The sequence below is a fragment of the Equus quagga genome, chromosome 15 (genome assembly GCF_021613505.1).
Source record: "Equus quagga isolate Etosha38 chromosome 15, UCLA_HA_Equagga_1.0, whole genome shotgun sequence".
Lineage (NCBI taxonomy): Eukaryota > Metazoa > Chordata > Mammalia > Perissodactyla > Equidae > Equus > Equus quagga.
In genome coordinates, this window is record NC_060281.1 from 27,115,497 (window position 1) to 27,129,718 (window position 14,222).

Sequence of the window (14,222 nt, forward strand, 5' to 3'; positions counted from 1 at the left end):
GCTATCCAAAGCCTCTAAATTTCTTTTAAAGCACCCCTTTCATTGTATTCCTTAAGTTTTGATATGTGGTGGTAGAGTGATTACTCAAAGCCAGTTGGTGCACACCAACAGTTTTCATCAACTCCTCACCCCAGCAGGGCTATTGTCCTGCCCTGACTTTTCTCCTAAGACACCTGCACTCAAGATCTGACAAAGTGCAGCCCATTTTCCCCATCGGGGGCAGCAATGGTTGCCCAGGGCAATGCTAAGAAAGATAAGAGCATAATTTAAACTACATTTTCTACTTGGTGTTTTCTAACCCCAGCTACATATAAAAATCACTAGAAAGTTTTGAAAAATACTGATGTCTGAGTCCCACCCAGAGAATGTTCTGATTGGTCTAGCATAGGGATTGGGTATGCGTGATTCTAATGTGGAGCCAGGGCTAAGAACCAGTTGTCTAATTTATCTGCTCACCGCCACCAGCCCCAGACTGCATTCTCCCTCCTCCCCACTCACACTCCCAATCAATTTTAAACAGTCTTCCCAAAGCTCTTATTTCCTGGTTTCCATCTCTCTCTCTGTTGTTTCTCCAGGGTGAATTTGGGGAAGGAGGCAGAAACCCTGGTAATTTAAGACATTGGCAGGAACTAGAATTCTCCCTCATACTGTTTGTATTCACAGGAGTTCTCAGCATGAGACAGCAGCACTGGTGGGGGATGACTGCCAAAATGGGCACCGTGTTATCAGGGGTCTTTACCATCGTGGCCACCGACATGTACCTCATCTTCGAACAGAAGCACTTAAGGAGCAGCAATTGCACTGAGATTAACACACGGCCCAAGAGTAACATTACGCTGATAAATCAGTTCATCATCTGCCGGAGTTTCAATATTGTCTTCTTCCTATCTTCCATCACCATCATGGTCAGTTGCTTGCTCCTGTACTCCATATATGCCCAGATGTACAGAGGCTTGGTGATCTACGCCATCTGGATTCTTTTCTATGAAATTGCAAGCATTGTAATACAATTCTTCACTGACAATGACTCTAGCATTGCAGAGGTCAGATTCATACGTTGGTTTGGCTTGGTGTCCCGTGTATTCATGCATTGTTTCTGGTTGTTCTTTGTCATCACCTATGCCCACATAATCTACAAAAGTCAAAGCCAGGGCAATATAATTTCCTACAAGAGACGTATTTCTGCAGGCAGCGGAGAGTTCCCACAGCAGAGATCAAAGATAATCAACTTCACCCGCCACTATAATGAATAGTGTTGGCCCTTTTCTCTCCCCTGAGAGGCAGAGCTCCCAGGTTCTCATGGTGGTTCTATTCCTTTGGGAGGAATGTGGCAAGAAATATCATTATAATCACAACTGGAACATCCTGCTCACTGAGGGTGCTTAGTTAAGGCACCTTGTTATTTAGCACAAAGATTGCTGTAACACAAAGGATACTGTTGGTGACCTGGGGTGGCTTTGTGCTATGGTTTTCCTTCCCGTGTCCTCTATGCTATGTTTCAGATATGTAAACAAAAAAATAAAAATAGAGAAAAATCATTCTTTATTTTCTTTCTTGAGTCCTCCCTTGCCCAAATTTGTCAAGGACCACGCAAAGCACTCGGCGAATCAAAAGGTGTTTGTTAAACTTTTCTGGTCTGTCGCTGCGCTGGACACTAAGAGGATGCAGAAAAGTATAAGATCTGAGGCCTGACCTGGGGGATTTTTCAGTTTAACGGGAGAAACTAAATCACTGTTTATGAATCAATTAGCCAAACATATAAGACAGCACAAGATTACACATTATCACAGATCAACAAGCTTCGCTTTGTGTTCAGGTACAGAAGCTGTCAGAAGCAGTTTAAGCCAGATAGAAAAAAAACCTGAGCAAATTTCTTTCAAACATTAGACATGATGTTAAATGTTTATTTATTTAATAGCTCTCTTGAGGTATAACTGATATACAATAAGCTGCACATGTTTAAAGTATATAATTTGATAAGTTTTGACATAAGTATATCCCAGTGAAACTATCACCACAATTGAATTTGTGAACATATGTATCATCCTCAAGTTTCCTCCTACTCTTTGCTTCCTGCCCCTTTCTGCACACACAACCCCCCACCATCACAAGGCACTGATTTGCTGTCACTATATATTAGTTTTCAAATTCTAGAATTTTATATAAATGGAATCATACAGTACATACTCTTTTTCTGACTTCTTTCACTCAGCCTATGCTTTTAAGACTCATCCATGTCACTACGTAGATTGAGAGTTCATTCTTCATTGCTGAGTAGGATGCCATGGCATGAATGTACCACGGTCTGTTTATCCATTTGCCCATTGAAAGACATCTGGTGTTTTGCAGTTTGGGGCAATTATGAATAAGAATGCTATAAACATTTGTATACAAGACTTTGTATGGACTTATGAATTCATTCATCCTGGATAAATACCATTTTAACTTTTTAAGAAACTGACAAACTTTTTTCTAGAGTGGCTGTACCATTTATATTCCCACTGGCAGTGTATGAGAATTCCAGTTCCTCCACATCCTTGCCAGCACTTAATATGGATAATAAGTTTTTCATGTTAGCCATTCTAGTGGGTATATGGTGGTATCTCATTGTGGTTTTTAACTCGCATTTCTCTAATGACAAATGATGTTGAACATCTTTTCATGTGCTTATTTAGCATGCTTATATCTTTTTTGGTAAAGTGTTCAAATCTTTTGCCCATTTTTAAAAATTAGGGTTTTTTGTTTTTTGGGGTTTTTTTTTAGGAAGATTAGCCCTGAGCTAACATCTGCCGCCAATCCTCCTTTTTTTGATGTGGAAGACTGGCCCTGAGCTAACATCATGCCCATCTTCCTCTACTTTATATGTGGGACGCCTACCACAGCATGATGTGCCAAACAATGCCATGTCTGCACTCGGGATCTGAATCAGCGAACCCCGGGCTGCCGAAGCGGAACGTGCGCACTTAACCGCTGTGCCACCGAGCTGGCCCCTAGGGGTTGTTTTTATTGTTGAATTTGGGGAGTTCTTTATATTTTCTGGATACAAGTCCTTTATCAGATACAGGATTTGCAAATATTTTTTTCCAGTTTGTGCCTTGTCTTTTCATTCACTTAAGAGCGTCTTTTTGGGGCTGGCCCCGTGGCCGAGTGGTTAAGTTCGCGCGCTCCGCTGCAGACGGCCCAGTGTTTCGTTGGTTCGAGTCCTGGGCGCGGACATGGCACTGCTCATCAGACCACGCTGAGGCAGCGTCCCACATGCCACAACTAGAAGAACCCACACCGAAGAATACACAACTATGTACTGGGGGGCTTTGGGGAGAAAAAGGAAAAAAATAAAATCTTTAAAAAAAAAAAAAAGAGCGTCTTTTTATTTTAAAAGATTTTATTTTGTCCTTTTTCTCCCCAAAGCCCCCCAGTACATAGTCATATATATTCTAGTTGTGAGTGTCTCTGGTTGTGCTATGTGGGACGCCGCCTCAATGTGGCCTGATGAGCAGTGCCATGTCCGCGCCCAGGATCCGAACCAGCAAAACCCTGGGCCACCCAAGCAGAGCGCGCGAAGTGAACCACTCAGCCATGGGGCCGGCCCCTCCATGTGTTCTTTTTCAAAATTGTTTTGGCTATTCTGCATCCTTTGCATTTCCCTATGAATTTAGAATCATCTTAGAATTTCTATTTTTAAAAAGCCTAATGGGATTTTGATTGGAATTGCATTGAATCTATAAGATCAATTTGGGGAGAACTGACAGCTCAGCAATATTGCATCTTCTAACCCATGAAAACAGTCTCTCTCCATGCACTTAAATCTTCTTTAATTTCTCTCAACGATGCTTTGTAGTTTTCAATGTACAAATCTTTCACATCTTTTGTCACATTCGTCTTCAAGTATTTTATATTTTTGATGCTATTATAAATGGCGTTATTTCTTAAATTTCAATTCCAATTGTTTGTTTTTAGCATATAGAAATACAATTATTTGTATATTGATCCTGTATCCTGCAATACTGCTAAACTCATGTATTAGGTCAAATCATGTTTTTGTAGATTCCATCAGATTTTCTGCATAGTGAACCATGTTGTCTGCAAATAGGGACCGTTTTCCTTCTTCCTCTTCCTGCCTTACTGCACTTGCTAGCGCCTCCAGTACAATGTTGAATAGAAGTAGTGAAAAGGGGCATTATTCTCTTGTTCCTGGTTTTGGAGGGAAAGCACTCAGTCTTTCTCCATTAGGTATGGTGTTAGCTGTAGATTTTCGTAGTTGTCCTGTATCAGGTTGAAGAAATCCCCTTCTATTCCTGCTCTGTTGAAAGTTTTTTAAAATCAGAAATAAATGTTGCATATCGTCAAATGTTTTTTCTACATATATTGAGATTATTTTTTAATGATTAACAGGGTGAACTACCTTGATAGGGTTTCAAATGTTAAACCAACCATGGCATTCCTGGGATAAACTCTACTTGGTCATCATGTACAATCCTTTTTATATGTTGTTGGATTAGATTTCTTAAATTTTGCTTAGAATTTTTTGCGTCTATGTTCATGGGGGATATTGGTCTGTAGTTTTCTTCTTCAATGTCCCCGTCAGGTTTTGGTATCAGAGTAATGCTTGCTTCATAGAAAGCAGTATTTTTTCCTTTTAAATTTTCTGTAAGAGTTTATGTAAAATTGGTATTTATTTCTTCCTTAAATCTTTGATAGGATTCAGCAGTGAAGCCTTCTGGACCTGGAATTTTCTCTGTGGGAAGTTTTTAACTACGAATTCAATTTTTTAAAAAACAGATATAGGACTATTGAGCTTATCTATTTCTTCTTGAATAAGCTTTAGCAGTTTGTGTTTTTTAAGAAATTTGTCCATTTTACATAAGTTATCAAATTTCTTGCCATAAAGCTGTTCATAATATTCCCTTATCTTTTTTTAAAAAAAGATTTTATTTTTCCTTTTTCTCCCAAAGCCCCCCTGGTACATAGTTGTGTATTTTTAGTTGTGGGTCCTTCCAGTTGTGGCGTGTGGGATGCCTCCTCAGCATGGTCTGATGAGTGGTGCCATGTCTGCACCCAGGATTTGAACCAGCGAAACCCTGGGCTGCCGAAGCGGAGCGCGAGAATTTAACCACTCGGCCACCGGGCTAGCTCCCTATTATTCTTTTTAATATCTGTGGAATGTGTAGTGAAGTCACTGCTCTCCTTCCTGATATTGTTATTTTGTATTTCTCTCTCTTTTTTTTCCTCTAATCAGCCTGACTAGAGATTTATTAATTTTTAATAAAACCAGCTTTTGGTTTCATTGATTTTATCTCTTCTCTTTCTGTCTTCTGTCTCATTGATTTCTGCTCTGATCATTATTATTTTCTTCTACTTACTTTGACTTTAATTTACTTTTTATACTTTCTCAAAACTGAAGTAGAAGCTGAGACCATTAATTTAAGACCTTTCTTATTTTCTTTTTTATTGAGGTGACATTGGTTTATAACATCATATAAATTTCATATATACATAGCTATATTTTGACTTCTGTGTAGAGTGCACCACGATCACCACCGAAAGTCTAGTTGCCATCCGTCGCCATACAAATGCCGCCTTTCGCCCTGCCTCCATTCCTCTTCCCCTTTGGTAACCACCAATTTGTTCTCTGTATCTATGTGTGTGTGTGTTTGTTTATCTTCCACACATGAGTGAAATCATATGGTATTTGGCTTTCTCCATCTGACTTATTTAGCTTAGCATAATACCCTCAAGGTCCATCCATGGCTGAATAGCATGCTGTTGTATATATAGAGAAAGGCTGGGCATATATAGAAAGGCTGGGCTGGTGTGTGTGTGTGTATATATATATATATATATACACATACATACCGTATCTTCTTTATCCATTCATCTGTTGATGGGCACTTAGGTTGTTTCTAAGTCTTGGCTATTGTGAATAATGCCACAATGAACATAAGGGTGCACATCTCTTTCTGAATTAGTGTTTTTGTTTTCTTTGGATAAATACCCAGAAGTAGAATAGCTGGATTATATGGTAATTCTATTTTTAATTGTTTGAGGAATCTCTCTACTGTTTTCCATAGTGGCTGAACCACTTTACGTTCCCACCAGCAGTGTACAAATTTTCCCTTTTCTCCACATCCTCTCCAGTACTTGTTGTTTCTTATCTTTTAATAATAGCCATTTTGACAGGCGTGAGGTGATATCTCATTGTGGTTTTGATGTGCATTTCCCTAAGAATTAGTGACATTGAACATATTTTCATATACCTATTGGCCACCTGTATATCTTCTTTAGAAAAATGTCTGTTCAGACCCTCTGCCCATTTTTTTATTGGGTTGTTTGTTTTTTATTGTTGAGTTGTATGAGTTCTTTATATATTTTGGATATTAACCCCTTATCAGACATATGATTTGCAAATATCTTCTCCCAATTGGTAGGTTGTCTTATCACTTTGTTGATGGTTTCCTTTGCTGTGTAGAAGATTTTAAGTTTGATGTAGTCTCATTTGTTTATTTTTTTCTTTTGTTTCCCTTGCCTGGGGAGACATATTCAAAGAGATACTGCTAAGACCAATGTCAGAGTGTACTGACTATGTTTCCTTCTAGGAGTTTTATGGTTTCAGGTCTTACATTCAAGTCTTTAATCCATTTCAAGTTAAATTTTGTGTATGGTGTAAGATAATGGTCTACTTTCATTCTTTTGCATGTGGCTGTCCTGTTTCCCAACACCATTTATTGAAGAGACTTTCCTTTCTCTACTACAAGTTCTTGGTTCCTTTATCAAAAATTAGCTGTCCATAATCTTATTTTCTAATACAGGCATATAGTGCTATAAAATATCCCCTAAGTGCTACTTTAATGGCATCACACAAATTGTGGTATGTTGTGTTTTCATTTTTAGTCAGTTAAAAATATTTTCTGATTTCCCTTTGATATCTTCTTTGATCTATGAGTTATTTATAAATGCGCTACTTTGTTTTGATATTTGGGGATTCTCCAGAAATCTTTCTGTTATTGATTTCTAAGTGTGTTTCTGCCTTCATGCACCCCACCTCAGTGAATGAGCCACCCTCCACCTAGATGCTCATTCCAGGCTCCTTCCCCTATAGCCCCAAACCCCAAAGGCACACCCTAACCACCCCTCTGTTGCCTTACTTCACCCTATTTCTTTCAACAGCCTCTCAGCTGCTCTGTCTGCCTCCACTCTTGCCCCATTTTTTTTTAAGATTTTATTTTTTTCCTTTTTCTCCCCAAAGCCCCCCAGTACATAGTTGTATATTCTTCGTTGTGGGTCCTTCTAGTTGTGGCATGTGGGACGCTGCCTCAGCATGGTTTGATGAGCAGTGCCATGTCCGCACCCAGGATTCGAACCAACGAAACACTGGGCCGCCTGCAGCGGAGCGTGCGAACTTAACCACTCGGCCATGGGACCAGCCCCATCTTGCCCCATTTTTGATCCATGGTCCTTATGGCAGCAAGAAAGATTTTCATAAAATGCAAATCAGATCATCACACACACACACACACACACACACACACACCCTTAAGACCCTTTCAGATCTCTCCATTACCTTCCAGAGAAACTTCCACATAGCAGGTGGCGGATGAGGCCCTTTCCTTTTCTGGCCCTGGGAACTCATGTAGCTCAAGACCAAACTTGCTGTTTCCAAAATGGGTTTTGCCTGTCCCTGTGCCTACCTGGATGTTGTCCATTTTGCCAGGGCTGAAGTCCCTCCTTTTTCCACCCAGTTAATGCCCACATCCTTTAAGACACAGGCTCAATGATTGCCTTTTCCAGAAAGTCTCCACTGATTCCCGTTCTGGCATAGATCTTGTTACATCTTAAGGACATTGGGCCACCTCCTTTACAGCATTTATCACATTGCACTGTAAGTTTTCTTTTCCTTTTTAAAATTTTTAAAAAATATATTTTATTCACTTGTTTTTTTTAATTTGTCTAGCTTCCTCACTAGAATGTTTACCTGTGTATCTCTACTACCAAGCTCACTAGACGCTCAATGGATGTTTGCTGAGTGAATGTTGAATGAATAGAATGTACCAGAGGAACTCACAGGAGGCAGAAAGACAAGTTATGCCGTTATTACAGCGACCGAGGAGGGAGGTGCTAGGGCCAAAACCAAGGCTGGGGCGGCAGGGGTGAGGAACCAGTGGGATTTATAAAGACACTGCCTTGGACTCTGCAACACAGGCTTAAACCACAGGAACAAGCCTGTGTGGTCGGGGCCCTATTTTTGAGTGGGTGATGGCTGCTCTGGAAGCTTCTCTGTGAGTCGGGACGAGGTGAGGTTTGGTTGATGGGAACAGGAAACTATCAATGTAGCCATCCGCTGGCCAGCACACTGCCTCTCCCACCCAACCTGTGACCCTCCAGGCCCTGGGGTGCAGCGAGAGGTTTGTGGATCAAGGACTAAACTCTGGAGTCACACAGAGTTCGGAGGATAGTGAGGAATAAAGTGGAGGAATATTTTGAATGAACCTTGAAAACGTTACGCTATGTGATATAAGCCAGACACAAAAGGGCAAATGCTGTATGATTCCACTCATCTGAGGTACCTAGAATAGTCAAATTCACAGAGACAGAAAGTAGAGTAGTGGGTAACTGGGGCTGGGGGAGGCGGTCGGGGAGTGAATGTTTGCTGGGTACAGAGTTTTTCTCTGTAAGATCCTCCGTACAGAGTACAGAGTTTTTCATATTACAGAATGTGAAAAAGTCTGGAGATGAGTGGTGGTAATGGTTGCCCGACCATGTCAATGTACTTAATGCCATTGAATTGTACATTCAGAAAGGGTTAAAATGGTAAAATTTATGTTATGTATATTTTACCACAATAAAAAAAAGAATTGCTAACAAGAAACAAAAAAGAGTATTTGGGGTGGAGGGAGGGAGTGAGAAGGCTGGAGGGAGGCCATCAGCAGCCTCTCTGTTCTCTGACAGGACTGGACAAGAGCCCTGTTCCAGTCACCTCAGAAGGAGGCCATGTCAGGCTTCCAATGGGTTGTCCCCCATTGGAAACACATCAGCCAGAGGACTGCACCCGTTCCCCTCGTGCGTGACTGTTCCCCTTCCGTCTCCCCTACAGTGGAGCTCGCCATTGTGGTGAGAAGAGGAGAGAGCTTTGCTCTGGAGTTCTCTGACTTGGGAGCTGGTAAGAAGGCGATGGGCTGGGAGGGACCTTAGCAACGGGACCCAGTCTATCCCAGCCTCAGGCCCTCTGTGATGAACATACCCTCAGCAGGGTCTGCTTGGGCTCTAAGCATCTCCACCCTGGCTGGAGCCCGTCTCTAGATAGAGTTCAGGTCTAACCTAGGTTGCAGCCGGAGGTCTGCCAGCTGGGTCCTCACCTACACAACCACGGCTTATTGTTAAGGCACCTTAGCCCTGGGCAGAGAAGACAGTAAGCCTTGGCTCCATCAACCTTCCTCCGCTCCACTCACTGCTAGCTGAACCCTGTGAGTTGGGACAAGTGTGGATCAGACCCAGGGAGCAAAGCAGGGAAATTCCATTTCTAAGGCCTTGGAAGGAAAGAAAGGGAGGCGGCGGGCGGGGGCTGCAGTCAGGGATGATTCTAGGCCCCTGAGGAGCCATACTAGATTTATTTATTTATTTTTAAAGATTGGCACCTAGCAACTGTTGCCAATCTTCTTTTTTTTTTTTTTTTAAGGATTGGCACCTGGGCTAACAGCTGTTGCCAATCTTTTTTTTTTTCTGCTTTATCTCCCCAAACCCCCCCTGTACACAGTTGTATATCTTAGTTGCAGGTCCTTCTAGTTGTGGGATGTGGGATGCCGCCTCAACGTGACCTGACGAGTGGTGCCATGTCCACGCCCAGGATCCGAACCCTGGGCCGCCACAGTGGAGCACGCAAACTTAACCACTCGGCCACGGAGCCGGCCCCCATACTAGATTTATGATTTCAGAGAAATACATATCCCATAAAGGAGCCCAGAACTGACTCTGTCATTATTCCAGATACAGGAGCTTTCTAATTCCCACGAGACTAATGCCGATAGGAGCACCCTTTTTGCCACCTTAACACACAGCTGTCGCTGGAACAGCAGAGCTGGAAGCTATGTGAGGAATATCCCGGGCAATAATGCCCTCACTCCCCAGTGATGTGGTCATCTATAGCTAGTTAGGTCAGAGCAGGGACCAGACCCCATGTCCCTTGACTTCCAGCCCATTGCCTGTCCATATGCCATTACGACTCTTAGCTTCGCCGTTTACATCTAGTGTGGAGGAGTTGTTCTAGGAATAGCTCTGCCATTTTGTCATGTATCTCCATGATTTTTTTTTTCTGCAGCAGATGCTCTGGTAAAACAAATATAAAATGAATGGCAAGTTGTTCTCCTTCTTGGTGGGCATCTTCTCTATCCTCAACACCATCCAGTTCCTCATCTTTGACTTGAACCAGAGTACATTGATTGGCTATGAAGATAAGTTCAGTGTCTACATGGACACAAACTCTGACTTAGTCGCTTGGGTCATCTTCAACAGGAAGGACATCAGCATCACCCTCTCCACCATCACCATCGTGGTCAGCTTGTTGCTCCTCTATTGCGTTCACATAAACAACTACGTGGGGCTGCTGTGCTATGCCTTGTGGATGGTCACCTGCGAGCTCATCAACTTCTCCATTGTCCTGCTCATCAACGGGACCGTCAAAGAGGCGTTCAAAGAGCTTAGTTACCTGGAGTTGGTCCTCCAAATCTCCCGCATGCTCTTGTACTTCTGCTGTCTGCCCTTCATCACCAAGTACATGTACACCCTTTACAAGGACCCCAAGATGTTTGGCAAGATAGGTCGCCGCAGGCAGTCCTCCATCAGTACAGTCGATTCGTGGGCGCCTGTTGGGCTGGGAACGTTGTACCGCAAGATAAACTGAACTGTCTCAGGAAGAAGAGAGAGAGAGGGACCATGCTCCCCAACCATGGCTCCCTCTTTTCCTACTTGCCTTCTGTTGATTCCACTTGGGCCTTTTCAGGGTCCTCAAGTTTTATGCACTTAAGAGTGATTCTTGGGGGAGGGAGAGTTGCACGGATCAATTGTTGTGCATGAGTGTGTTTGTGACTTGTTTTAGCATTTAATTTTATACCACGTTTGTGCTTGCGTAATCGTCTCATTGGTGTATGCTCTTGTCTGTCATGATCCCCTCCTCTCTGCATGTCATTCGTTTCTAATTTTTCCTTGTGGGTTGCCCCACAGATGCATGGTTCTGCTAAGTCCTTTTGGAACAGCGCTGTCAGATAGAACTTTCTGTGCTCATGGAAATGTTCTATATCTATGCTTTCCACTCGCCATATGTAGTATTGAGCACTTGGAACATGGCTGTTCCAACCCAGGAGTGAAATTTTAAATTTTATTCCATTTTAATTACAGGCACACCTCAGAGAGATGGCGGGTTCAGTTCCAGACCACTGCAATAAAGCAAATATCGCAATAAAGCAAGTCACTGAGTTTGTTGGTTTCCCAGTGCATATAGAAGTTACGTTTACACGATACTATACTCTATTAAGTGTGCAATAGCCTTATGTCTAAAAAAAGCAAAGTGTACACCTTAATTAAAAAATACTTTATTGCTAAAAAATGCTAACCATCACCTGAGCCTTCAGTGAGGCGTAATCTTTTTGCTTGTGGAGGATCTCGTAAAAAATGCATATCTGTGAAGCACAATAAAACAAAGCACAATAAAATGAGATGTGCCTATAATTTCAATTTCAACAGCCACATGCGGCTGGCTCGTGGTCTCCATGTTGCAGAGCACAGTGACGTGGAGCCTCATTCTACTCCTGCATGGAACCATAGAAAGAACCCCTGTCCAGCTTCACGCATCCTCTGCTTCCCTCATACTTTCCAGAAAGCAGTTTCTCATGTTGGTTCATAGCATGGCAAGAAGAATCCCCGTTGAAGAAAGCTCCAGGATTTCTCAATTTAAGCGCTGTGGACATTTTGGACTGGATAATTCTGTCTTGTAGGGGGCTGTCCTGTGCGTCATGGAGGTTTAGCAGCATACATGGCCTCTACCCACTAGATGCCAGTAGCATCCTCCCACCCTTGTAACAACTGAAAATGTCTGCAGACGTTGCCAAATGTTCCCTGGGGGGTAAAATTGCCCCCAGCTGAGAACCACTATTTTGAAGCAACACACCCTGCGCTGACAGCTGGTATGCCACTACTGTTAACTAGCGGAGAGCATCTTTCACGGAGAGCTCCTTACATTAATGCACCGCCTTGTGTAGTTTTCATTTTAACACTCCCATTTTATGGTTTGGTGGAACGGAGGCTCAGGGCGCTTAAGTGATGTGATCAAGGTCACCTAGTAGCAAAATCAGGATTTGAATCTAGATCATCTGATTTCATACACGAATGTCCTACCTAATTCCCTGAAGCACTCTTACTTTTACCAAGATAAAAAAAAATAATAAATTAAAAAAAAAAAAAGAGGGACCTCCTTTTAGGATATTTTCTTTCTCTTCAAAAAATGTTGGGAGGGAAGTCAAAAGGACCCTGTTTGTTTTGGCCACACCCTCCAAACCATGAGCGTAACGACAGTAGCCTACTTTTACTGAATATTGAATAAGTGCAAAGTACTATTCTAACAATTCACTCAATTCTTCCCACCGTCCTGAGGGATAAATTTGGATCCAGGTCAGTTCCCAAAATGACCACCAGATGGCAGTCCGCAATAAGCTTTTGCTTAGCGCTGTCTGCCTTCTGAAGTCAGATCCTCCAGGGGTGGCTGAGTTGGGATGTATTGGGTCTCAAACTGATGATTGGGGACTTACAGTGTGTGTCCCTGCTCTACTTTCACAAGGCGTGCCTTGCCTGGTTGTGACTCGCTGGTACCAAAAACAAAAAATAAAACGTAGGCAGACTTCAGGGTTCTGATCCCCCATCCCGGCTGGCTTGGCGGTGGGGAGGTGGGGAGACTGGAGAGCAGTGTGTGGAAGAGGTGGAGGGAGAAGCAGAGTTCCAAGAATCAGCTCAACCAAGAGTTACCTGATGCTTAAGATGCTCAGACACAAGAGTGCGCGCCCCTCTACCCCGACTCACTCACCAAAGCCGTTGTTTGCATCCGCTTCTGCTTCCTGGCCCCCCTTTCTCTCTAGAAGCCCCTGCACTGCACTGAGACTGTTCTTGTTAGGGTGATGTCCACGCTGCCCAATCCCGCACTCAGACTTCTCTTGCCAGACCTCTCCATGGGTTTCAACCAGCTGATCCCTTCCTGTCCTGTAAGCAGATCTCTGTCCTGACCTACGGGACACCAGGGCTGCCACTCTCCATGCACCACCTGGCTCGCTGGCCCTCCTCCTCCGTCTCCTTTGCTGGCTCCTCCTCATCTCCCTGGCCTCCAAACATTGGAGTGCTCCAGGACTCAGTCCTTGCTCCACTTCTCGTCTCTGTCTCGGTCACTCCCAGCTCCCCTTGGCCAGGCCCATCGTGGGTAACCCCATATTGACATCTCCAATCTGTACGTCTCCCCTGAAATCTGCACTTGTTGATCCAATTGCTTCCTCGCTGTTGCAGGCGCCTCTAACACGGTTCCCAACGTTCCCAGCCAACTGATATTCACACCCATCACCTCCTCTTGGATGGTCCGCTAGTCTGGGCTTAGTGACTCTCTTCTAACACACACAGAACATGGCAAAGGGATGGGATGTCACCTCAAAGATTAGCTTACAAAGAGACGGTGCCTCCAGTGTTGCTCACTCTCTCTCAGGGCAGCCAGCTGCCAGTTTGGGAGCATCTTGGGGGAGAGGACCGCATGGCCAGGAAATGGCCTCTCCAGCTAACAAGGACCTGAATCCCACCGACAGCCACATGAGTGAACCTGGAAGCACATCGTCCCTTAGTCAAGTCTGGCGGTGACCACAGCCCAGGCTGAAGACCCTGCCTGCAGATGACAGACCCTAAGTTGGAAGTGAGGCCTGAGTTGCTGACCCACGGAAACTGTGACATAATAAATGTGTGTTCTCCTAAGCCACCAAGTTTTGCAGTAATTTGCCACACAGCAATCAATAACTAGCGCACGTAACATCTCCACATTAGTGCCCAGCGGCCGTCTCAAAACAGGTCCCAATCCACACACGTCATTTTTCCCAAAAACCTGCCCCGAGTCCCAGTCTTTCCCACTTCCGGCTTCCAGTTGCTCGAGTCAAAGGCCCAGGAGTCATCCTTGGGTTCCCTCTTTCTCCCAGCCTTTATCCAACCCCTCG

General features: G+C 43.6%; 2 protein-coding genes across 2 annotated transcripts; both read left to right on the forward strand.

The window, feature by feature from the left end:
• The first annotated feature begins 674 nt into the window (after nt 1-674).
• On the forward strand, nt 675-1,224 carry TMEM217 (transmembrane protein 217). The gene is given in 2 exon segments (XM_046638923.1): nt 675-1,184; nt 1,186-1,224. Coding segments are annotated over 2 exon segments (549 nt in total).
• A 9,112-nt stretch (nt 1,225-10,336) lies between these two features.
• Nucleotides 10,337-10,891, forward strand: TMEM217B (transmembrane protein 217B). Its single transcript, XM_046639845.1, has one exon. It carries the CDS (start codon nt 10,337-10,339, stop codon nt 10,889-10,891), a length of 555 nt encoding a protein of 184 aa, XP_046495801.1.
• The last annotated feature ends 3,331 nt before the right edge of the window (nt 10,892-14,222 follow it).

Bases quoted from the DNA above. Each gene is read 5' to 3' on its own strand.
- TMEM217B (XM_046639845.1), top strand. From the start codon at position 10,337: ATGAATGGCAAGTTGTTCTCCTTCTTGGTGGGCATCTTCTCTATCCTC.